The sequence below is a fragment of the Scyliorhinus canicula genome, chromosome 25 (genome assembly GCF_902713615.1).
Source record: "Scyliorhinus canicula chromosome 25, sScyCan1.1, whole genome shotgun sequence".
In the NCBI taxonomy this organism is placed as follows: Eukaryota; Metazoa; Chordata; class Chondrichthyes; order Carcharhiniformes; family Scyliorhinidae; genus Scyliorhinus; species Scyliorhinus canicula.
Window position 1 is genome coordinate 22,090,595 of NC_052170.1, and position 24,354 is coordinate 22,114,948.

Sequence of the window (24,354 nt, forward strand, 5' to 3'; positions counted from 1 at the left end):
AGATATGGGGGGGGGGAGGGGAGAAAGCGGGATCGGTATATTGAGTTGGATGATCAGCCATGATCATAATGGGCAGGAAGGTAGCACAGTGGTTAGCACTGTTGCTTCACAGCTCCAGGGTCCCAGGTTCGATTCCCGGCTTGGGTCACTGTCTGTGCGGAGTCTGCACGTTCTCCCTGTGTCTGCATGGGTTTCTTCCGGGTGCTCCGGTTTCCTCCCACAGTCCAAAGATGTGCGGGTTAGGTGGATTGGCCGTGATAAATTGCCCTTAGTGTCCAAAAAATGTTAAGTGGGGGTTATGGGGATAGGGTAGATACGTGGGCTTGAGTAGGGTGCTCTTTGTCAGGGCCGGTGCAGACTCAATGGGCCGAATGGCCTCCTATGTTTTATCTCTTAGATCAGAGAACCCTTGGTCCAAAAACAAACAGAAAAGTGTATTGTAGTAAAATAAGAGCGAGTATTTTGGGTGTTGTAGGTCTGATTCTAGTCAGTGCAACAGGAAAGCAAGAACAAAAGCTGCTCCCTCCTCAGGGGGGGCTGTGCGGAAGACGGCAAAATCTAAAATCTGATCAGCTACCTACTGAGCTGTCCCAAGTGGGGATGGAGGTTCATTCACGGGATGTGGGCGTCGTTGGCAAGGCCAGCATTTATTGCCCATGCATAATTGCCCCTTGAGAGGGTGGTGGTGAGTCACCTTCCTGAACCGCTGCAGCCCATGTGGTGTAGGTGCACCCACAGTGCTGTTAGGGAGGGAGGGAGCTCCAGGATGTTGCCCCAGCGACAGTGAAGGCACGGCCGATATATTTCCAAGTCAGGGCGGTTAGTGACTCGGAGGGGAACTTGCAACTGGTGGCCTGATGCTGTTGCGACCACAGCTGACGCTATCGCTGTACAAACCAGATCTCAGAGTGACATCCATCTCGTCGGATCGCAATCTGCTCTTTTTGCATTGTAGAAACGAAAGGGACCCGGTTACCGCATGCAAAAGCTCAGCGTCTCCAGTGACTGCTTCAAAAATCTGAAGCACTAAAACGTTCATTCAGAGGAAAGATAAAACCTGAACACGCAAGATAAAAGATACACAGCTGGAAAAATTTTACAAAACAACCCCCCGAATGTTTTACACAAAACCAGAATTGGTGCAAGACCGAACCTGCAGTATTGTGCACAGTTACAAAGTGCAAGGTGATAACACCTTCCTTAGGTAACACAGACAATTTGATTCCAGCAATAATAATAATAATCTTTATTAGTGTCACAAGTAGGCTTACATTAACACTGTAATGAAGTTACTGTGAAAATCCCCTAGTCGCCACATTCCGGCGCCTGTTCGGGTACACAGAGGGGAGAATTCAGAGTGTCCAATTTATCTCACCTGCACATCTTTTAGGGGCTTGTGGGAGGAAACCGGAGCGTCCGGAGGAAACCCACGCAGACACGGGGAGAACGTGCAGACTCCGCACAGGCAGTCACCCGAGGTCGGAATCAAGCCGGGTTCCTGGCACTGTGAAGCAACAGCGCTAACCCACCTACGGCGCCGAGGACCCGGGCTCGAATCCCGGCCGCGGGTCGCTCTGCGTGTGGAGTTTGCGCATTCTCCCCGTGTCCGTGTGGGTTTCACCCCCACGACCCAAAAAGATGTGCAGGTTAGGTGGATTGGCCAGGCTAAATTGCCCCTTAATTGGAAAAGAAAAATAATTGAGTCCCCTAAATGTATTAAAGAAAAACAGTACTAACCACTGGGCTACTGTGCCACCCTCTCCTTTGATTATCACACACACACACAGATCCAGCTTTACTCTTACTGAGAGAATGTATACATAAACACAGATATACAAAAATATACACACATCAGTGTCTCGGGCATTGCTGCCCTGGTCCTTCTCGGTGGTGGGAGGTCATGGGTTTGGAAGGACGTTACTGCACCCACTGATGGAATCACTACAGTCCCTCGTGGGGCTCCCAAACCTCTGCTCCATACAAATGGCATTCTTATTTCATGAATCATTTGCTCTCAGTTGGCTCGATGCCAATCTATGTTTAGCTTCAGCAAGGGGTTGCAGCTTCCAGCGGGGCAGAGAGATGTTGACGTGCCACAAGACTGGACAGCAAACGGCACAAAGACTGCCCACCTCGGACCACACACACACACACACACACACACACACACACACACACACACACGGTTCTGGACGGACACGCACCAGTAAATTGGTGTCAGCTTCTCGCCAGGGTCCGGGCTGACAGTTCTTATGTTTCAAGGAGGCGGCCGAGATGGGAAAGCAGGCAAAGGAAACCAAGGGACGGCCACCAGTGTTTAAAGTTCAAAATAATTCAGAGTGCCGTGGCTGACGGTCCTACCTGGAAATGTGCCGTGGACCTGCTGCAGGTTACCCAGGATCTTCTGACCCAGTAGGTGAATCAATCGAGTAACCACCTAACAATTGGAAATAGTTTTAAGCATTAGGCATGTCCAGAATTCTGGAAACCTGTGTTTCCCAGGCTTGCTCTATGGAACAGGTTGTATGGGATCCAGTTACATCCCATGTTACCTAGCAACAGCATCTTCAGTAATGGTTATCAAAACCTGCTCGGGAGGCATCAACCCCCCCGTTTCCCCCATCTTTTGCCCCCCTCCTCTTCAACCTGCTATCTCTCAGTGACATCCCCTGAAGACACGGGGTTAGGCTTCTGCCACTTGATCACCTCCCTTGACCATCCCATGGATTAACTGCAACACACAGTCCTGAATGAGGTGACCTATTCAACGCTCCATATCGTGCCTCTCAACAGCTTCATCTTCCATCTCCGTTCTCAGCCTCTTTGCCTCGTGCATCTTTTTGCATCTTTTTGCTGCCTTGTGCTCCAACATTCACCTTGGTAACCTCCCAGCCTTTGCACACTCCAATTCCTGCTGCCTGTCCGCTCCACATGAAGCCCGTCACCCAGCACCCCTGTCCCTCACTGATCTTAGTTTAACCCTGACAAGTGTGAGGTTGTCCATTTTGGAAGGACAAATCTGAATGCGGAATACAGGGTTAACGGTAGGGTTCTTGGCAATGTGGAGGAGCAGAGAGATCTTGGGGTCTATGTTCATAGATCTTTGAAAGTTGCCACTCAAGTGGATAGAGCTGTGAAGAAGGCCTATGGTGTGCTAGTGTTCATTAGCAGAGGGATTGAATTTAAGAGCCGTGAGGTGATGATGCAGCTGTACAAAACCTTGGTCAGGCCACATTTGGAGTACCGTGTGCAGTTCTGGTCACCTCATTTTAGGAAGGATGTGGAAGCTTTGGAAAAGGTGCAAAGGAGATTTACCAGGATGTTGCCTGGAATGGAGAGTAGGTCATACGAGGAAAGGTTGAGGGTGCTAGGCCTTTTCTCATTAGAACGGAGAAGGATGAGGGGCGACTTGATAGAGGTTTATAAGATGATCAGGGGAATAGATAGAGTAGACAATCAGAGACTTTTTCCCCGGGTGGAACACACCATTACAAGGGGACATAAATTTAAGATAAATGGTGGAAGATATAGAGGGGATGTCAGAGGTAGGTTCTTTACCCAGAGAGTAGTGGGGGCATGGAATGCACCGCCTGTGGTAGTAGTTGAGTCGGAACATTTATGGACCTTCAAGCGGCTATTGGATAGGTACTTGGATTAGGGTAGAATAAGGGAGTGTAGGTTAACTTCTTAAGGGCAGCACGGTAGCATTGTGGATAGCACAATTGCTTCACAGCTCCAGGGTCCCAAGTTCGATTTCGACTTGGGTCACTGTCTGTGTGGAGTCTGCACATCCTCCCCGTGACTGCGTGGGTTTCCTCCGGGTACTCCGGTTTCCTCCCACAGTCCAAGATGTGCAGGTTGGGTGGATTGGCCATGAAAAATTGTCCAAAATTCTATGATTAACCTAGGACAAAAGTTCGGCGCAACATCGTGGGCCGAAGGGCCTGTTCTGTGCTGTATTTCTCTATATCTACCTGCCCTACCCACGCCTGTCCAGTACCTTCCATTGCAACCTCATCTTTAAATCCCTCCATAGCTTTGCTCTGCCACCATCTCTGCAAGCCCTTTTCAGGGGGCTACGTTCCCTCCACTACATTCCTGACGTTAGGACAGGTGACCACCAGCTCTTTTAAGGAGCAGCTTAGAGAGGTAAAGAGGCAGAGAGAGACAGGGAGGAAGATCCACAGTTTAGGGTGCAAAGGTGATACAGTCACCAAATGCTGTGCTTCAAAGGTGGGGTGAAGGAAGATAGGGATTCAAGGACAACCAGAATTGAAGCAGCATAGTGACTTTGAAGAATGGCACTTATAGTTGGAGGAGGTTGCAGAAATAGGGAGGGCTGAGGCCATGCAAATAAAAGGGGAAAATTTAAATTTGAGGAATGGGTGCACAGCCAATACAAGCCAGCGAGCATTGGGGTGGTGGGTGAATGGACGTGCCGATATGCATCCACTTGGCTGCGGTAGCTGATTCCCAAACTAGACATACGGGGGCGGCAAAGTGGTCAGTACTGCTGCCTCACGGCGCCAGGGACCCGGGTTCAATTCCAGCCTCGGGTGACTGTCTGTGTTGAGTTTACACGCTCTCCCTGTGTCTACGTGTTTCCTCCGGGTACTCCGGTTTCCTCCCACAGTTCAAAGATGTGCAGGTTAGGTTGGCCGTGCTAAAGTGCCCCTCAAGTGTTTAAAATGGTTCGGTGGGATAACGGGGATTGGGCGGCGGCTTGGGCCTAGGTAGGGTGATTCTTTCGGAGGGTCAGGGCAGGCTCGATGCTAAACTGCCCCTTCGTGTCAGAAAGGTTAGGTGGGGCTACGGGGATGGGAGGACGGAGGTGTGAGCTTCAGTAGGGTGCTTGTTCCAGGCTCCTGTGCAGATCCACCCAGGGTCATTCGCCCGCCCGAGCCCCATAACCCCACCCAACCTGCACATGCCTGGACACTACGGCCAATTTTGCATGGCCAATCCGCCTAACCTGCACATCTTTGGAGGAAACCGGAGCACCCGGAGGAAACCCACGGGGAGAAAGCGCAAACTCCGCACAGAGTGACCGGAGGCCGGAATTGAACCTGGGGCCCTGTTTATACCTTTAGTGTCTAGAAATCTAAAATATATTCAGTGACTTGGCCTCCGCAGCTTCTGTGGTGCAGAATTTCATGTTTCTGCTTTTTGCCGAGAGCTCACCTTATCCCTGGAGCGCATTTGGGGCGCGATCTAATGGAAAAAAAAAAAAGTCCTTTCTGGGCGGGATAAGAGGGGCCATTTCCAGAGCTAACAGCTTTTCCCCGCGTCTCGACGAGAATGTCCCGTCGAGCCCACCCACACACAGTCGCATTTCCACCCCCCGAGGGGCTCTGCTCGCCAGTGCAGGAAGAGATCAATGACGCCCCGATCTCTCAATCCCCCCCCCCCCCCCCCCCCCCCCACGGACCCACCTAATGCCCCAAACCACCTCTTGGGGGAGAATCCTCGAGCTCCCCCCCCCCACACACCCCACCTCACAGAGGCAGGGCACCCTTGGGCCCGGTCCCTGGCCTGGGTAAAATGCCACCTGAGCGCGGCGGCAGTGCCAGGGCAGTGCTCGGGTGCCACCCTGCCCAGATACCAATCACTCAGGGCCCTCTGTTCTCCTGGGAGAGCCTCCTCAAGGGCTGTGCCACCTGATCCCCGTTTGTGGGCACCAGTGCTAAACGGCAGCCGGCTGCGGTCTCCTCAGTCAGGCCAGTGCATCCTGGTGCTCTGCCCTTTAGTAAATTTAGAGTGCCCAATTCATTTTTTCCAATTAAGGGATTTAGCGTGGCCAATCCACCTACCCTGCACATCTTTGGGTTGTGGGGGTGAAACCCACGCAGACACGGGGAGAATGTGCAAACTCCACACGGACAGTGACCCAGAGTCGAACCTGGGACCTCGGCGCCGTGAGGCAGCAGGGCTAACCCACTGCGCCCACCGTGCTGCCCCTTGGCGTCAGCAGAGTTAAGCGAGCTTTTAAGCTCCCTTAACTCCCCAAGTCTGGGTCCCGCCCATTGGGGGGGCGGGATCCAGATTGCGACGTCTGGCGAGATCTCGCGTGGCGTGACGACCGGCCGGATTCCCGGCGGGAAAGAGGATCGACCGTCCGGATTTCTATGAAACACGGATGCGGCTAAAGTGGGCACAACACACAACTCCAGTGGGATTCAACGGTCATTGAAAAGTAATGAGAAACCATTGCCCTTTTCAATCTATCTGCAGACTCTGGGCTGTCAGTGTGAATCAGCAGGTAAGACCGTATCACCAGGTTTCAGGTCCTGAATTACGAAAAGCAATAAGACAGCTTCGATGGGTACGGACAAAAATGAGGAGTCGGCCTTTCATCCCCTCGAGCTTGCTCCGCATCAGGTAAGATCGTGGCTGATCCAATTGCGGTCCCAGCTCTACCCTCCCCGGTCACTCCTGCCCCCCTCCATCATGCTTGACCTTCCCACCCAAAATCTTTCCAACTCGCCCTCGAATGAATTCCATGGCCCAGCCGCCACTCTTTCCTGCCGAAGAGAATTCCACAGACCAATTACGTTCCAAGAGAGAATGTTTCTCCTCATCTCTGCCCCCCCTTATTTTTAAAACTGTGCTCCCTAGGGTCCGGTGACCCCCCCCCCCCCCCCCCCCCCCCCCCACCCCCCCGCCCGCATATCTTGAATTAGCCGACCGTTCACGATAGGGACTCGAGGCACGGTAGGAGAGTCCCCGAGGACTAGATCACCGAGAAAACTGGAGCACTCTTCAGAAACGAAGGTGACAGATAAGGGGCAGCATGGTAGCATTGTGGATAGCACAAATGCTTCACAGCTCCAGGGTCCCAGGTTCGATTCCCGGCTTGGGTCACTGTCTGTGTGGAGTCTGCACGTTCTCCCCGTGTGTGCGTGGATTTCCTCCGGGTGCTCCGGTTTCCTCCCACAGTCCAAAGATGTGCAGGTTAGGTGGATTGGCCATGCTAAATTGCCCTTAGGGTCCAAATTGCCCTTAGTGTTGGGTAGGGTTACTGGGTTATGGGGATGGGGTGGAGGTGTTGACCTTGGGTAGGGTGCTCTTTCCAAGAGCCGATGCAGACTTGATGGGCTGAATGGCCTCCTTCTGCACTGTAATTTCTATGTAATAAGCTGACAGCATCCGGGGGGGGGGGGGGGGGGGGGGGGGGGGGGGGATGAGATAAACAGCGTGCTTTTGGGGGTTGCGATGGCTTCGGAAAAGAAACCAATATTTATGACAACATTCTTCATGAGGCATCATTGAAAACATCAGAATGGGTTTCGGTGGTCAACATGACTCCTCGTCGAAGGTCTCCCATCGACTCTTGTGGCTGGAGTATGTACAGTGATAGAGTGGATCGGGACTGCCGCACGCTTGTTAACGCTGAGGGGAAGGAGCGAGGTTAGAACAGAACCTGACGAAAGCAGGGTAGACGGGTTTCCAGCCGACCGTGCGTGTGCGACACTCTCTGGAGCAGAGTGAACTCTGACCCATCCCTTTCCAATTGCTTCATGGGCCAGCAAAACAGCCAAGTGCCGGGACGACGCCACTGTCGTCAGCGAGATAACCCTGGCAGCTTCTGCACTCGCTCATAAAGAACCGAAGGCAGCAATCTGTGGGCCGCCCCATCCACCCTCTGCTGCTCCACGTTCCAAAGAGTTACACACAAGACTTGGCACAGAATGATAGTTGGAACTCTGCTTTAAGCCGCGGCTGGGGAAGAGGGGAGAGAGAATTTTGTTCACCCACCTGAGGATACCTTCTCTTGATATTATTCAGCGTCCCCTCGGGCAGCTTAGCCAGTTCAGAGTCACGAACTGCGTGCATCGTGGTGGCTCGGGGCTGGTGTGTCAGGGCTTCCACCTGAAATGGAAACAAAAAGGGTTCAACCCCAAAAACACTCCTCAAAGATGTGGAAGCCGACAGGCAGGGAAAGGAGCCTCGGGTGGGGCCAGCTCGCCTCACCACACAACACGCCTTGGGCACGATAAAATACCCGGGGGATTTCTGTGGGTTTCGTTCAGTCTGAGTAAGGCATGTGGACTGCAATTACCATCGTGCAGAACCAGTTTGCCTAAAACAAACGGTTTCTCCCTCCCGGACTGAACCCCTTCCCGGACTGAACCCCCTCCCGGACTGAACCCCCTCCCGGACTGAACCCCCTCCCGGACTGAACCCCCTCCCGGACTGATCCCCTTCCTCCCTCCCGGACTGAACCCCGTCCCGGACTGAACCCCGTCCCGGACTGAACCCCCTCCCGGACTGAACCCCCTCCCGGACTGAACCCCCTCCCGGACTGAACCCCCTCCCGGACTGAACCCCCTCCCAGACTGATCCCCTTCCTCCCTCCCGGACTGAACCCCCTCCCAGACTGAATTTTTACTCCGGTAGCACAGGTGAAGAAAAACCATTTATATTTCCGTCAACCTAGGGGTTTGGTCTCAATAAAAGGCCATTCGCTGCCCTTCCTCAAGGACCGATGTTACCGCACATCGAAGTCAAACCCGACGCAGCCTCGTTTCTTGCATCAACAGTGGACACCCCTTCCCGTGTCCCAGGAACGGGACACCCCCTTCCCGGTCAGAATCAGTGTAGGGAAAAGGAAGCTGGAGCCGAATCCTGCCAGTGCGGCAACCTCTGGAATTGGGAGTGCTTTCAGTCGCCGCTGATGGGCGGCACGGTGGCACAGTGGTTAGCACGGTTCCGGGTTCAATTCCCCGCCGGGTCACTGCCTTTGCAGAGTCTGCACGTTTCCCCGTGTTTGTGTGAGTTTCCTCCGGGTGATCCGGTTTCCTCCCGCAAGTCTCGAAAGAGGCGCTGTTTTGGAGACGGGCCATGATAAATTGCCCTTTGTGTCCAACAAGGTTAGGTGGGGTGGGGTTACTGGGACGGGGCGAAAGCACGGGCTTGAGTAGGGTGCTCTTTCCAAGGGCTGGGGCAGACTCGATGGGCCGAATGGCCTCCTTCTGCACTGTAAATTCTATGATCGCTGGCAGCTCGTGTGGCAGAGCCCAGGTAGGGAACGGGAATGGGAGGAAGAGGGCAAGAATCGCCTTGCCATCAGCTACTGAACTCTGCCACGTGCTGAGACCCACCCGACTGTTCAACCAAGGCGAGAGATCATTTAGTATGCGTGCGAGATTTAGGGAACCTTGGTCTGCTCGGCCATTTTAGCAGGAGGTCACCTGACTGCCAGATTTTATGGCCGTTAACCGATGCATTGATTTAATCCTCCCTGCAAACCAGTATACAGACCATCTTTTAGTAGGCGGGGGAAAACCGAATTACCACGCCAATCAGATCTCCACGCCCGTATTCTCCCACCAGTTCCTTCTTGCCATTGGCCTTTCGGATCACAGACCGCAGCCGCCCGTTTAGGACGATATAGGTGCAGTCTGATCGGTCAGCCTGTCTGCAAATTAAAAGGAAGATATTATAGAGAACCAGCCTGCCATGAGGCAAGTAAAAACAGCCAAAGCTACTTTTCTAATTCATATCCCACCTGTGCGGCAATGACTTCTCGGAAGCGATCATTGGCTGATCCGATTGTGACCTCAACCCCTCATTCCTGCCCGACCCCCGATAACCCTTCACCCCGATAACCTTTCACCCCCTTGTTCATCAAGGATCGATCCAGCTCTGCCAATATTCAAAGATTCTGCTTCCACCGCCTTTCGAGGAGGTTCCAGAAACTCAAGGCCCTCCGAGTAAAGATTCATCTCCGTCTTAAACAGACGACCCCTTATTGTTAAACACTGACCCGAGTTCTACATTCTCCCACAAGAGGAAACATCCTCTCCACACCCACCCTGTCGATACCCCTCAGCATCTTAAAGCTTTCGATCAAGTTGCCTCTTACTCTTCTCAACTCCAGTGGATACAAACCCCAACCTCCCCAACCTTTCCTCATCAGACAAGCCGCCCATTCCTTGGATTAGTCTGGTAAACCTTCTCTGAACTCATTCTAATTTTTTTCGTTTATTATTCGTTCATGGGATGTGGCGTCGCAGGCTGGGCCAGGATTTATTGCCCATCCCTAATTGCCCTTGTTAAGAGTGTTCTGCTTCTTCATGCAGCATAAACTGCTTCCTTGATGTATGCTTTGACAAAGTAAGGTCCAGGCTTTGTAATGAGTTCAATATGGTTATTGAACTATTAACACAGTTCTTAAATCTCAGTTCTCGACTCTCCTGCTAATCTAATTGTAGTAACTCAGTTTAACTAAACCAGTCTGCTCTAAGCCACGTGGTGGGTGTGATGCTTCTGATCTGCCCCTGTCCTACTCTCTTAAGTGTCGCCTGTGGAAAGAGGCAGAGCATGTGTGCCCTGTGTCCTTATATATGGGTTGTGTAATGCCCCCTTCTGGTAGTGTCACCTCTGGGTGTCTTGACTACCCAATTGTTCACAATTTACATAGATGATTTGGAGTTGGGGACCAAGGGCAATGTGTCCAAGTTTGCAGATGACACTAAGATGAGTGGTAAAGCGAAAAGTGCAGAGGATACTGGAAGTCTGCAGAGGGATTTGGATAGGTTAAGTGAATGGGCTCGGGTCTGGCAGATGGAATACAATGTTGACAAATGTGAGGTTATCCATTTTGGTAGGAATAACAGAAAACGGGATTATTATTTAAACGATAAAATATTAAAGCATGCCGCTGTTCAGAGAGACTTGGGTGTGCTAGTGCATGAGTCACAGAAGGTTGGTTTACAAGTGCAACAGGAGATTAAGAAGGCAAATGGAATTTTGTCCTTCATTGCTAGAGGGATGGAGTTTAAGACTAGGGAGGTTATGTTGCAATTGTATAAGGTGTTAGTGAGGCCACACCTAGAGTATTGTGTTCAGTTTTGATCTCCTTACTTGAGAAAGGACGTACTGGCGCTGGAGGGTGTGCAGAGGAGATTCACTAGGTTAATCCCAGAGCTGAAGGGGTTGGATTATGAGGAGAGGTTGAGTAGACTGGGACTGTACTCGTTGGAATTTAGAAGGATGCGGGAGGGGGTATCTTATAGAAACATTTAAAATTATGAAGGGAATAGATAGGATAGATGCGAGCAGGTTGTTTCCACTGGCGGGTGACAGCAGAACTAGGGGACATAGCCTCAAAATAAGGGGAAGTAGATTTAGGACTGAGTTTAGGAGGAACTTCTTCACCCTAAGGGTTGTGAATCTATGGAATTCCTTGCCCAGTGAAGCAGTTGAGGCTCCTTCATTACATGTTTTTAAGGTAAAGATAGACAGTTTTTTGAAGAATAAAGGGATTAAGGGTTATGGTGTTCGGGCCGGAAAGTGGAGCTGAGTCCACAAAAGATCAGCCATGATCTCATTGAATGGCGGAGCAGGCTCGAGGGGCCAGATGGCCGACTCCTGCTCCTAGTTCTTATGTTTTTATGGTCGTGTCCTGTTGTGATCGCCCATTGGCTGTATGTCTGTGTGTCATGACATCTCTGATGCTCCCTCTAGTGGTTACTTAGTCGTAGTGAATTTACATTAACCCCTTGTGTATATACAATGATGCATATCACCACAGAGTCACAGGTAGGTCAGACCGGGTAAGGGCGGTAGATTTCCTTCCCTAAAGGACATTAATGAACCAGATGGGTTTTTAACCACAAGCGACATTAGGCGTTTTATTGCGCTGGCGGGATTTGAACCTGGGTCCCCAGAGCATTACACTGGGTCTCTGGTTAACTAGCCCAGTGACAATACCACGAAGCCACCGCCTCCCCAGATGCAATTCCATCTTTCCTTAAATACTCCAGATGTGGTTTCACTAATGCCTGGTACAACTGAAGCATAAGCTCCTTAATTTTGTAATTAATTCCCCTCACAATAAATCACCATATTTAACGATAACATTTTTGAAGACAAAGGGGTCTTTCCCTTTCAACCGGCCGCCCTCACCTGGAGGCCCGTTGAGACTTTCCAGGAGTTGGAGCAGACAACTAGAGGAGCGCCTGCTGCTGTGGTGAAGGGCGACTAGGACGCGCTATTGCAAATGATTTCGATTTTCTGGGTACGGGACTAAAGGCGTGACCCCATGAACCGCCGGTTACCGGTGCCACGTCCTGGGCAGCGTGTCAGCGATACTCCAGTACAGGCAGGCTGGTAAGCAGAGGCTATCTTTCAGCTGACAGGGAGATTCCTATCACCCGCCCCATCAGTGTCCGCTCCACCGGATGAGGCTCACCCAGCTACGTCCAACTCCCGTTAGCAGGACGCGGTTGAGATTTACCCTCAGGGATGCCAATGGAAATTGGTTTCCAGGGTTTAGGTGGGGATGGGGGGCAAAATCCACCATTTGGAAAGGGGTCCTCAATCAAACATGTCCGAGAACCAGTTTTGACAACAGGTCCCACCGAGTTGGACGAATGCAGCAAGGCACAGTTAACTGTTTAGTGTTCCCCTTTAGGTCGGGAGCCCGTTTAGCTCAGTTGGCTGGACGGCTGGTTCGTGCCCCGGGGCGAGACCAGCAGCACGGGTTCAATTCCCGGACCGGCTGACGTTACCCATGAAGGCTCCGTCTTCTCATAACCCGTCCCCTCACCGGAGAGGCGGTGACCGTCTGGTTAAATCACCACTAGTCGGCTCTCCCCCTCAAAGGGGAAAGCAGCCGATCGTTACCTGGGACTATGGCGACTGTAGTGTAACCTTGCAAGCTACCCTAATGTGTGCAAGACAAAAAACTTTGATAGCACGTCTCTTTTGGCAGCATTGAAAAAAAAAATTAAATCTGACATTTTTTGAAATCTGCTAACTGCTGAACGACTTTGTATTAGTTCATTGCCAGATGAGCAACAATTAACAATGGTACGAACAAGTTGTGGCGAGTTTAGTTCCTATCAACCACAAACAAAATCATCAACGTACTCCTATTCAATGTGAGCACGGCAAAGAGAGATCACACTTTCACCAAAATAATGGACATGACAGACAACAAAGGAAGGATTTTTAATTTTAATCCCAATTCTCCCAGCAGCCATAAATAAGGGCGAGAGCCATTAGTTATTCTGACAAAGCCCCGTAGAAAGATTTTAAAATTCAGAGAACCCAATTCTTTTTTTTTTCCAATTAAGGGGCAATTTAGCGTGGCCACTCCACCTACCCTGCACATCTTTGGGTTGTGGGGGGTGAAGCCCACGCAGACACGGGGAGAACGTGCAAACTCCACACGGACGGTGACCCAGAGCCGGGATCGAACCTGGGACCTCGGCGCCGTGAGGCAGCAGTGCTAACCCACTGCGCCGCCGTGCCGAATTCTCTGGAGGTTTGCACCAAAGGAACAGGCCACTCGAGACAGTGCTGCCAAAGTATCAGCGCCATCTTACCGATACAGGGCGCGGCCTGCTTCCACCGCCATCCAGTCGATCGCAAAGTCCATTTGACGTACAAACGGGGACATTCGCACAGCCACAGTATGTGCGGCACTGAGCACCACGTTGGGCTGTTCACGCATTATTCTGCAAAAGGAACACAAGGTTGGAAAGTCAGACACTACCCAGAACTGACCAGGAACGCGCAATCACCCCCGGCTTGATGGATTGAACAGTAAGACTATCCGGAATCTGCTGCAGTGTGCCACATAGTTATCACACAAATCATTCCCAAACTGAACCCCCAAAACGACAAGTTGTAGATCAGTAAAGTGACAAATCCGCCCCATCGACCCGTGTGCGCGGACAACACCCGGATGAAGGACAACTCCTTGCACTTGGCTTTCACTCTGGAATAATGGCCCAAAGCACTTTGCAGTGGGTCGCGATCCCAAGGTTTGGTCAAGGGGTGGGTTTTTGGGCCATTTTACACAGGGAACAGGAAGGTGGAGAACGGGGGAGGTTTAAAGAAACCGCTGACGAATATTCAATCAGGGCTGCTCAGGATGGGAAAAGTTGAGATCGAAACCAGAGTCAAGCGATTGGTGGGGGCCACAGGTAGAGAGGCTGTACAAGGCTCTGGTCAGACCCCATTTGGAGTATTCTGAGCAGTTTTGGGCCCCGTATCTATGGGAGGATGTGCTGGCCTTGGAAAGGGTCCAGAGGAGGTTCACAAGAATGATCCCTGGAATGAAGAGCTTGTCGTATGAGGAACGTTTGAGGACTCTGGGCCTGTACTGGTTGGAGTTTAGGAGGAGGAGGGGGGAACTTATTGAAATTTAGTGGACGTGGAGAGGATGTTTCCACTTGTAGGAAAAACTAGAACAGGAGGACACAATCTCAGACTAAAGGGGCAATCCTTTAAAACAAGGATGAAAAGGAATTTCTTCAGCCAGAGGGTGGGTGAATCTGTGGAACTCTTTGCCGCAGAAGGCTGTGGAGGCCAAATCACTGAGTGTCTTTGAGACAGAGATAGATAGGTTCTTGATTAATAAGGGGATCAGGGGTTATGGGGAGAAAGCAGGAGAATGGGGATGAGAGAAATATCAGCCATGATTGAATGGCAAGGCAGACTCGATGGGCCGAATGGCCTAATTCTACTCTTATGGTCTTATGGTCTTATAGATGTTTGCCTGTACTTCATTATTTCCTTGATGTATACCCATTTTATAGATTTGTTTTATTTTCCTTTTGTTTTCGCCTCTATCTTTTGTTCATTGTGTGTTATCCATGGCAAATGCACTGCAAATAATTGTAAAACCAATAAAAAACACTTTCTTAAAAAAAGGAAACTGATAAGATTCCTAGCCTCTAAAAAGTGCCAAGGGGATATGGGGAGAGGGTGGGGAGTGTGGCGTTGAAATAGAGGATCAGCTATGCTCGTGTTGTACCGGGGCTGGTTTAGCTCACTGGGCTAAATCGCTGGCTTTTAAAGCAGACCAAGCAGGCCAGCAGCACGGTTCGATTCCCGTACCAGCCTCCCCGAACAGGTGCCGGAATGTGGCGACTATGGGCTTTTCACAGTAACTTCATTGAAGCCTACTCGTGACAATAAGCGATTTTCATTTTTCAACAGGCTCGAAGGGCAAAATGGCCTGCTCTGCTGCTATCCTCTGGGTTTCTCAGACCACCTGACCCTCAGACCAGAGTACACATAAGCCACGCTGAGCAGCCGACACTCTTCACGAGCCGGCAGAAAGGTTCACAGGGCAAGAAAGACGAGAGGCAGCGCGCGAGTGCACGGCTAATGGAGGGCCCAGAGAGCGCGTGGGTAATGGAGGGCCCAGAGCGCGTGTGGGTAATGGAGGGCCCAGAGAGTGTGTGGGTAACGGAGAGCCCAGAGAGTGTGTGGGTAACGGAGGGCCCAGAGAGTGTGTGGGTAACGGAGGGCCCAGAGAGCGTGTGGGTAACGGAGAGCCCAGAGAGTGTGTGGGTAATGGAGGGCCCAGAGAGCGCGTGGGTAATGGAGGGCCCAGAGAGCGGGTGGGTAACGGAGGGCCCAGAGAGTGTGTGGGTAACGGAGGGCCCAGAGAGCGGGTGGGTAACAGAGGGCCCAGAGAGTGGGTGGGTAACAGAGGGCCCAGAGAGCGGATGGGTAACAGAGAGCCCAGAGAGCGTGTGGGTAATGGAGGGCCCAGAGAGTGTGTGGGTAATGGAGGGCCCAGAGAGCGTGTGGGTAATGGAGGGCCCAGAGAGTGTGTGTGGGTAACGGAGGGCCCAGAGAGTGTGTGTGGGTAACGGAGGGCCCAGAGAGCACGTGGGTAATGGAGGGCCCAGAAAGTGTGTGGGTAACGGAGGGCCCAGAGAGCACGTGGGTAACGGAGGGCCCAGAGAGTGTGTGGGTAACGGAGGGCCCAGAGAGTGTGTGGGTAACGGAGGGCCCAGAGAGCACGTGGGTAACGGAGGGCCCAGAGAGCGCGTGGGTAACGGAGGGCCCAGAGAGCACGTGGGTAATGGAGGGCCCAGAGAGCGTGTGGGTAACGGAGGGCCCAGAGAGCGTGTGGGTAACGGAGGGCCCAGAGAGTGTGTGGGTAACGGAGGGCCCAGAGAGCGTGTGGGTAATGGAGAGCCCAGAGAGCACGTGGGTAATGGAGGGCCCAGAGAGTGTGTGGGTAACGGAGAGCCCAGAGAGTGTGTGGGTAACGGAGGGCCCAGAGAGAGTGTGGGTAATGGAGGGCCCAGAGAGCGTGTGGGTAACGGAGGGCCCAGAGAGCGTGTGGGTAACGGAGGGCCCAGAGTGTGTGGGGGTAATGGAGGGCCCAGAGAGTGTGTGGGTAACGGAGAGCCCAGAGAGTGTGTGGGTAACGGAGAGCCCAGTGAGTGTGTGGGTAATGGAGAGCCCAGAGAGTGTGTGGGTAATGGAGGGCCCAGAGAGTGTGTGGGTAACGGAGGGCCCAGAGAGTGTGTGGGTAACGGAGGGCCCAGAGAGTGTGTGGGTAACGGAGGGCCCAGAGAGTGTGTGGGTAACGGAGGGCCCAGAGTGTGTGTGGGTAACGGAGAGCCCAGAGAGCGGGTGGGTAACAGAGAGCCCAGAGTGTGTGTGGGTAACGGAGAGCCCAGAGAGTGTGTGGGTAACGGAGGGCCCAGAGAGCGTGTGGGTAATGGAGGGCCCAGAGAGTGTGTGGGTAATGGAGGGCCCAGAGAGTGTGTGGGTAACGGAGAGCCCAGAGAGTGTGTGGGTAACGGAGGGCTCAGAGAGTGTGTGGGTAACGGAGGGCCCAGAGAGCGGGTGGGTAATGGAGGGCCCAGAGAGTGTGTGGGTAACGGAGGGCCCAGAGAGCGGGTGGGTAACGGAGGGCCCAGAGAGCGTGTGGGTAACGGAGAGCCCAGAGAGCGTGTGGGTAACGGAGGGCACAGAGAGTGTGTGGGTAACGGAGAGCCCAGAGAGTGTGTGGGTAACGGAGGGCCCAGAGAGCACGTGGGTAACGGAGGGCCCAGAGAGCGTGTGGGTAACGGAGAGCCCAGAGAGTGTGTGGGTAACGGAGGCCCCAGAGAGTGTGTGGGTAACGGAGAGCCCAGAGAGCGTGTGGGTAACGGAGGGCCCAGAGAGAGTGTGGGTAACGGAGGGCCCAGAGAGAGTGTGGGTAACGGAGGGCCCAGAGAGTGTGTGGGTAACGGAGAGCCCAGAGAGTGTGTGGGTAATGGAGGGCCCAGAGCGCGTGTGGGTAATGGAGCGCCCAGAGAGCGTGTGGGTAACGGAGAGCCCAGAGAGCGTGTGGGTAACGGAGGGCCCAGAGAGTGTGTGGGTAACGGAGGGCCCAGAGAGAGTGTGGGTAACGGAGGGCCCAGAGAGTGTGTGGGTAACGGAGAGCCCAGAGAGTGTGTGGGTAATGGAGGGCCCAGAGCGCGTGTGGGTAATGGAGCGCCCAGAGAGCGTGTGGGTAACGGAGAGCCCAGAGAGCGTGTGGGTAACGGAGAGCCCAGAGAGTGTGTGGGTAACGGAGGGCCCAGAGAGCGTGTGGGTAACGGAGAGCCCAGAGAGTGTGTGGGTAACGGAGGGCCCAGAGAGTGTGTGGGTAACAGAGGGCCCAGAGAGCGTGTGGGTAATGGAGGGCCCAGAGTGTGTGTGGGTAATGGAGGGCCCAGAGAGTGTGTGGGTAACGGAGGGCCCAGAGAGCACGTGGGTAATGGAGGGCCCAGAGAGCGTGTGGGTAACGGAGGGCCCAGAGAGTGTGTGGGTAATGGAGGGCCCAGAGAGTGTGTGGGTAACGGAGAGCCCAGAGAGTGTGTGGGTAACGGAGGGCCCAGAGAGCACGTGGGTAATGGAGGGCCCAGAGAGTGTGTGGGTAACGGAGGGCCCAGAGAGTGTGTGGGTAACGGAGGGCCCAGAGAGTGTGTGGGTAACGGAGAGCCCAGAGAGTGTGTGGGTAACGGAGGGCCCAGAGAGTGTGTGGGTAACGGAGGGCCCAGAGAGAGTGTGGGTAACGGAGGGCCCAGAGAGTGTGTGGGTAATGGAGGGCCCAGAGAGTGTGTGGGTAACGGAGGGCCCAGAGTGTGTGTGGGTAACGGAGAGCCCAGAGAGCGGATGGGTAACAGAGAGCCCAGAGTGTGTGTGGGTAACGGAGAGCCCAGAGAGTGTGTGGGTAATGGAGGGCCCAGAGAGCGGGTGGGTAATGGAGGGCCCAGAGAGTGTGTGGGTAACGGAGGGCCCAGAGAGTGTGTGGGTAACGGAGGGCCCAGAGAGTGTGTGGGTAACGGAGGGCCCAGAGAGTGTGTGGGTAACGGAGGGCCCAGAGCGCGTGTGGGTAATGGAGGGCCCAGAGAGTGTGTGGGTAACGGAGGGCCCAGAGAGCACGTGGGTAACGGAGGGCCCAGAGAGCGTGTGGGTAACGGAGAGCCCAGAGAGCACGTGGGTAACGGAGGGCCCAGAGAGTGTGTGGGTAACGGAGGGCCCAGAGAGTGTGTGGGTAACGGAGGGCCCAGAGAGCGTGTGGGTAACGGAGGGCCCAGAGAGCACGTGGGTAACGGAGGGCCCAGAGAGTGTGTGGGTAACGGAGGGCCCAGAGAGTGTGTGGGTAACGGAGGGCCCAGAGAGCGGGTGGGTAACGGAGGGCCCAGAGAGCACGTGGGTAACGGAGGGCCCAGAGAGTGTATGGGTAACGGAGGGCCCAGAGAGTGTGTGGGTAAAGGAGGGCCCAGAGAGTGTGTGGGTAACGGAGGGCTCAGAGAGTGTGTGGGTAACGGAGGGCCCAGAGAGCGTGTGGGTAACGGAGAGCCCAGAGAGTGTGTGGGTAATGGAGGGCCCAGAGAGTGTGTGGGTAACGGAGAGCCCAGAGCGCATGTGGGTAATGGAGGGCCCAGAGAGTGTGTGGGTAACGGAGGGCCCAGAGAGAGTGTGGGTAACGGAGGGCCCAGAGAGTGTGTGGGTAACGGAGGGCCCAGAGAGAGTGTGGGTAACGGAGGGCCCAGAGAGTGTGTGGGTAATGGAGGGCCCAGAGAGTGTGTGGGTAACGGAGGGCCCAGAGAGCGTGTGGGTAACGGAGGGCCCAGAGAGAGTGTGGGTAACGGAGAGCCCAGAGAGTGTGTGGGTAACGGAGGGCCCAGAGTGTGTGTGGGTAATGGAGAGCCCAGAGAGTGTGTGGGTAATGGAGGGTCCAGAGAGTGTGTGGGTAACGGAGGGCCCAGAGAGCGTGTGGGTAATGGAGAGCCCAGAGAGTGTGTGGGTAACGGAGAGCCCAGAGAGCACGTGGGTAATGGAGGGCCCAGAGAGCGTGTGGGTAACGGAGGGCCCAGAGAGTGTGTGGGTAACGGAGGGCCCAGAGAGCGTGTGGGTAACGGAGGGCCCAGAGAGTGTGTGGGTAACGGAGGGCCCAGAGAGTGTGTGGGTAATGGAGGGTCCAGAGAGCACGTGGGTAACGGAGGGCCCAGAGAGCACGTGGGTAATGGCGGGCCCAGAGAGTGTGTGGGTAACGGAGGGCCCAGAGAGCGTGTGGGTAACGGAGAGCCCAGAGAGTGTGTGGGTAACGGAGGGCCCAGAGAGCGTGTGGGTAACGGAGGGCCCAGAGAGCGTGTGGGTAACGGAGAGCCCAGAGAGCGTGTGGGTAACGGAGAGCCCAGAGAGTGTGTGGGTAACGGAGGGCCCAGAGAGCGTGTGGGTAACGGAGGGCCCAGAGAGCGTGTGGGTAACGGAGGGCCCAGTGCGCGTGTGGGTAATGGAGGGCCCAGAGAGTGTGTGGGTAATGGAGGGCCCAGAGCGCGGGTGGGTAACGGAGGGCCCAGAGAGCGGGTGGGTAACGGAGGGCCCAGAGAGCGTGTGGGTAATGGAGGGCCCAGAGAGCGTGTGGGTAAAGGAGGGCCCAGAGAGTGTGTGGGTAACGGAGGGCCCAGAGAGTGTGTGGGTAACGGAGGGCCCAGAGAGTGTGTGGGTAACGGAGGGCCCAGAGAGCGGGTGGGTAATGGAGGGCCCAGAGAGTGTGTGGGTAACGGAGAGCCCAGAGAGTGTGTGGGTAACGGAGAGCCCAGAGAGTGTGTGGGTAACGGAGAGCCCAGAGAGTGTGTGGGTAACGGAGGGCCCAGAGAGCGTGTGGGTAACGGAGAGCCCAGTGCGCGTGTGGGTAACGGAGGGCCCAGCGCGCCAGCCCACCCATACTGACTCGTAGAAATCGGACTTGGAGATCCGGAGGAAGATGCAGTCGCGGTTGGCTCTGATGGTGAAGATTAGCGGCTCCCCGGTCAGCACGGCGAGCTGGCCCACCATTTCTCCCGGGTGAGTCACAAACAGGCACACGTCGTCCTCCTTGTCGATCATACGCTGGTAAACATGCAGGCAGCCGGACAGCACGAAATGTAAACTGACATCCTGCATTCGGGAAGAGAGTAGAACACACACGTCACCATGTTGCAGAGAGGCAATACCATACAACATGCCTGGGCGTTAAGCAACCTGCATTTTGCAATCAACAGGAGGATAACAGTTGAAATCTCCTTCACTCTCGACAAACCAGTTGTGTACAGCCAGGATTAAAATATGTGCAGGCTGGAGGGTGGCTCAGTAAAGTCTGATGTTTCACAAACGGCTTACCGAGTAGCACTCCCGCCTCGGAAACGTGGGTTCAAGCCTCACCCCACACACTCGAGTCCATCGGATCAGAATCCCTACAGTGCAGAATGAGGCCATTTGGCCCATCGTATCTGCGCCAACCCTCCGAAGGAGCTCTTTAACCAGGCCCCCAGTCCCATCCCTGTAACCCCACCTAACCTGCACATCTTGGGACTGTGGGAGGAAACCGGAGCACCCGGAGGAAACCCACGCAGACACGGGGGGGGGGGGGGGGGGGGGGGGCAACGGGCAGACTCCGCACAGTGACCCAAGCCGGGAATCGAACCCGAGACCCTGGTGCTGTGAGGCAGCAGTGCTAACCACGCTGCCACTGAGCCACAGGTCACCCAGGCTGACTCTCCTGGACTGCAGGAATACTGATTGATCCTCAGTGAAAGATTACACCCCACCATTTCGCAGGGGAGCTCTCTCCCGAGCGCTCTCCGATATAGATCTCATGACTGCCTGTGGGATCTTGCTGTGCACAAACTGACAATCGCATTGTTTACAACACGACAGAGGCTAAATTACAAAATATTACACCGACTGGTAAGCATTTCTGGGGTGCCAGGGACAGCCCCGGGGACCCAGGTTCGATTCCCCGCTGGGTCACTGTCTGTGCGGAGTCTGCACGTTCTCACCCTGTCTGCGTGGGTTTCCTCCGGGTGCTCCGGTTTCCTCCCACAGTCCAAAGACGTGCAGGTTAGGTAGATTGGCCACGCTAAAGTGCCCCTTAGTTTCCAAAGGTTAGGTGGGGTTATGAGGGACCAGGCCGAGGTAGGGAGCTCTTTCGGAGGGTCGGTGCAGACTCAATGGGCCAAATGGCCTCCTTCGCCACTGTAGGGATTCTATGGAGCGTCCCATGGTTGGGAAAGGCGCTACTAAATGCAAGTTAGTATTTTCATTCCATCGCTGCTAGAGGATTCACTCACTCAATACTGTCGATTCTCAGCGCTGGCATTGTACCCACCTGGTCTCCCTGACGGGCCAGCACGCTTCCAGGTTTGGCACAGTGCAAGGTTACACGGTTGTTAAGAAGAGATGGATCCTAAGACAGAAAGGAGAGATAATAATTCAGCTTCGATCAGCTAAGTGCCGGATACATAAACACTGGAGACCATTCAGCTGACTCCACAATTCAATCAGGTCACGGCTGACCATCCATCTCAACATCATTTTCCCCACATCATCCGCATATCCCTCGATGTCATTAGGCCCGATATACTTTCAATACAGGGAGTACGACATGGTAACTTTTGGGTTGGCAGGATTGCCACATGAGGAGACTGGATTTCTGTTCTCGTGAGTTCTGTTGAATGAGAAGTGGTCTCATTGTAACTTGCACAGTTCCTGCAGGGCGTGACAAGGTGGATGTAGATAAGATGTGCCATCTGGATATTGAGTCAAGAGACAGGGGACACAGTCTCAATAGGGGCAGGGTGTTTAGAACAGACGTGAGGAACAATTTCGTCACTCCGAGGTTGATGAATCGATGGAATTCACTACCGCACAGCAGTGTGGAAGCTCAAGCATTGAGAGGGGTTAACGGCGGCGAATTTGCGAAGGGTTAACGGCGGCGACATTGCGAAGGGTTAACGGCGGCGACATTGCGAAGGGTTAACGGTGACGACATTGCGAAGGGTTAACGGCAGCAACATTGCGAAGGGTTAACGGTGATGACATTGCGAAGGGTTAACGGCGGCGACATTGCGAAGGGTTAACGGCGGCGACATTGCGAAGGGTTAACGGCGGCGACATTGCGAAGGGTTAACGGCGGCGACATTGCGAAGGGTTAACGGCGGCGACATTGCGAAGGGTTAACGGCGGCGACATTGCGAAGGGTTAACGGCGGCGACATTGCGAGGGGTTAACGGCGACGACATTGCGAAGGGTTAACGGCGACGACATTGCGAAGGGTTAACGGCGACGACATTGCGAAGGGTTAACGGTGATGACATTGCGAAGGGTTAACGGTGATGACATTGCGAGGGGTTAACGGCAGCGACATTGCGAAGGGTTAACGGTGATGACATTGCGAAGGGTTAACGGCGACGACATTGCGAAGGGTTAACGGTGATGACATTGCGAAGGGTTAACGGCAGCAACATTGCGAAGGGTTAACGGTGATGACATTGCGAAGGGTTAACGGCGGCGACATTGCGAAGGGTTAACGGCAGCGACATTGCGAGGGGTTAACGGCGACGACATTGCGAGGGGTTAACGGCGACGACATTGCGAAGGGTTAACGGTGATGACATTGCGAAGGGTTAACGGCAGCGACATTGCGAAGGGTTAACGGCGGCGACATTGCGAAGGGTTAACGGAGGCGACATTGCGAAGGGTTAACGGTGACGACATTGCGAAGGGTTAACGGCGACGACATTGCGAGGGGTTAACGGCGACGACATTGCGAGGGGTTAACGGCGACGACATTGCGAGGGGTTAACGGCGACGACATTGCGAAGGGTTAACGGCGACGACATTGCGAAGGGTTAACAGAGACATTGCGAGGGGTTAACGGCGGCGACATTGTGAAGGGTTAACGGCGACGACATTGCGAAGGGTTAACGGTGACGACATTTCGAAGGGTTAACGGCGACGACATTGCGAAGGGTTAACGGTGATGATATTGCGAAGGGTTAACGGCGGCGACATTGCGAGGGGTTAACGGTGATGACATTGCGAAGGGTTAACGGCGGCGACATTGCGAAGGGTTAACGGTGACGACATTGCGAAGGGTTAACGGCGGCGACATTGCAAAGGGTTAACGGCTGCGACATTTCGAAGGGTTAACGGTGATGACATTGCGAAGGGTTAACGGGGACGACATTGCGAAGGGGTAACGGCGGCGACATTGCGAATGGTTAACGGCGGCGACATTGCGAAGGGTTAACGGCGGCGACATTGCGAAGGGTTAACGGCGACGACATTGCGAAGGGTTAACGGCGGCGCCATTGCGAGGGGTTAACGGCTGCGACATTGCGAAGGGTTAACGGGGACGACATTGCGAAGGGTTAACGGTGACGACATTGCGAAGGGTTAACGGGGACGACATTGCGAAGGGTTAACGGCGGCGACATTGCGAAGGGTTAACGGCGGCGACATTGCGAAGGGTTAACGGCGGCGACATTGCGAAGGGTTAACGGCGGCGACATTGCGAAGGGTTAACGGCGACGACATTGCGAAGGGTTAACGGCGACGACATTGCGAAGGGTTAACGGCGGCGACATTGCGAGGGGTTAACGGCTGCGACATTGCGAAGGGTTAATGGCGGCGACATTGCGAAGGGTTAACGGTGACGACATTGCGAAGGATTAACGGCAGCAACATTGCGAAGGGTTAACGGCGGCGACATTGCGAAGGGTTAACGGCGGCGACATTGCGAAGGGTTAACGGGGACAACATTGCGAGGGGTTAACGGTGATGACATTGCGAAGGATTAACGGCAGCAACATTGCGAAGGGTTAGCGGTGGTGACATTGCAAAGGGTTAACGGTGACGACATTGCAAAGGGTTAACGGGGACGACATTGCAAAGGGTTAACGGGGACGACATTGCAAAGGGTTAACGGGGACGACATTGCGAGGGGTTAACGGCGGCGACATTGCAAAGGGTTAACGGTGATGACATTGCAAAGGGTTAACGGGGACGACATTGCGAAGGGTTAACGGTGATGACATTGCGAGGGGTTAACGGCGGCGACATTGCAAAGGGTTAACAGTGATGACATTGCAAAGGGTTAACGGGGACGACATTGCGAAGGGTTAACGGCGACGACATTGCAAAGGGTTAACGGCGACGACATTGCAAAGGGTTAACGGTGATGACATTGCGAGGGGTTAACGGCGACGACATTGCAAAGGGTTAACGGCGACGACATTGCAAAGGGTTAACGGTGATGACATTGCGAAGGGTTAACGGCGGCGACATTGCGAA

The 24,354-nt window shown here is 54.1% G+C and overlaps 1 protein-coding gene across 1 annotated transcript in view; it reads right to left on the reverse strand.

The window, feature by feature from the left end:
• The window catches only part of LOC119957014 (patatin-like phospholipase domain-containing protein 6), a 96,636-nt gene that overhangs the window by 12,968 nt on the left and 59,314 nt on the right, over positions 1–24,354 (reverse strand). The window contains exons 13-18 of the mRNA XM_038784598.1: positions 21,389–21,466; positions 19,973–20,178; positions 13,335–13,466; positions 9,295–9,418; positions 7,756–7,869; positions 2,362–2,437 (exon numbers count right to left, since the gene is read on the reverse strand). Coding sequence (XP_038640526.1) covers positions 2,362–2,437; positions 7,756–7,869; positions 9,295–9,418; positions 13,335–13,466; positions 19,973–20,178; positions 21,389–21,466 — 730 coding nt within the window. The remainder of the gene's footprint in view (positions 1–2,361; positions 2,438–7,755; positions 7,870–9,294; positions 9,419–13,334; positions 13,467–19,972; positions 20,179–21,388; positions 21,467–24,354) is intronic.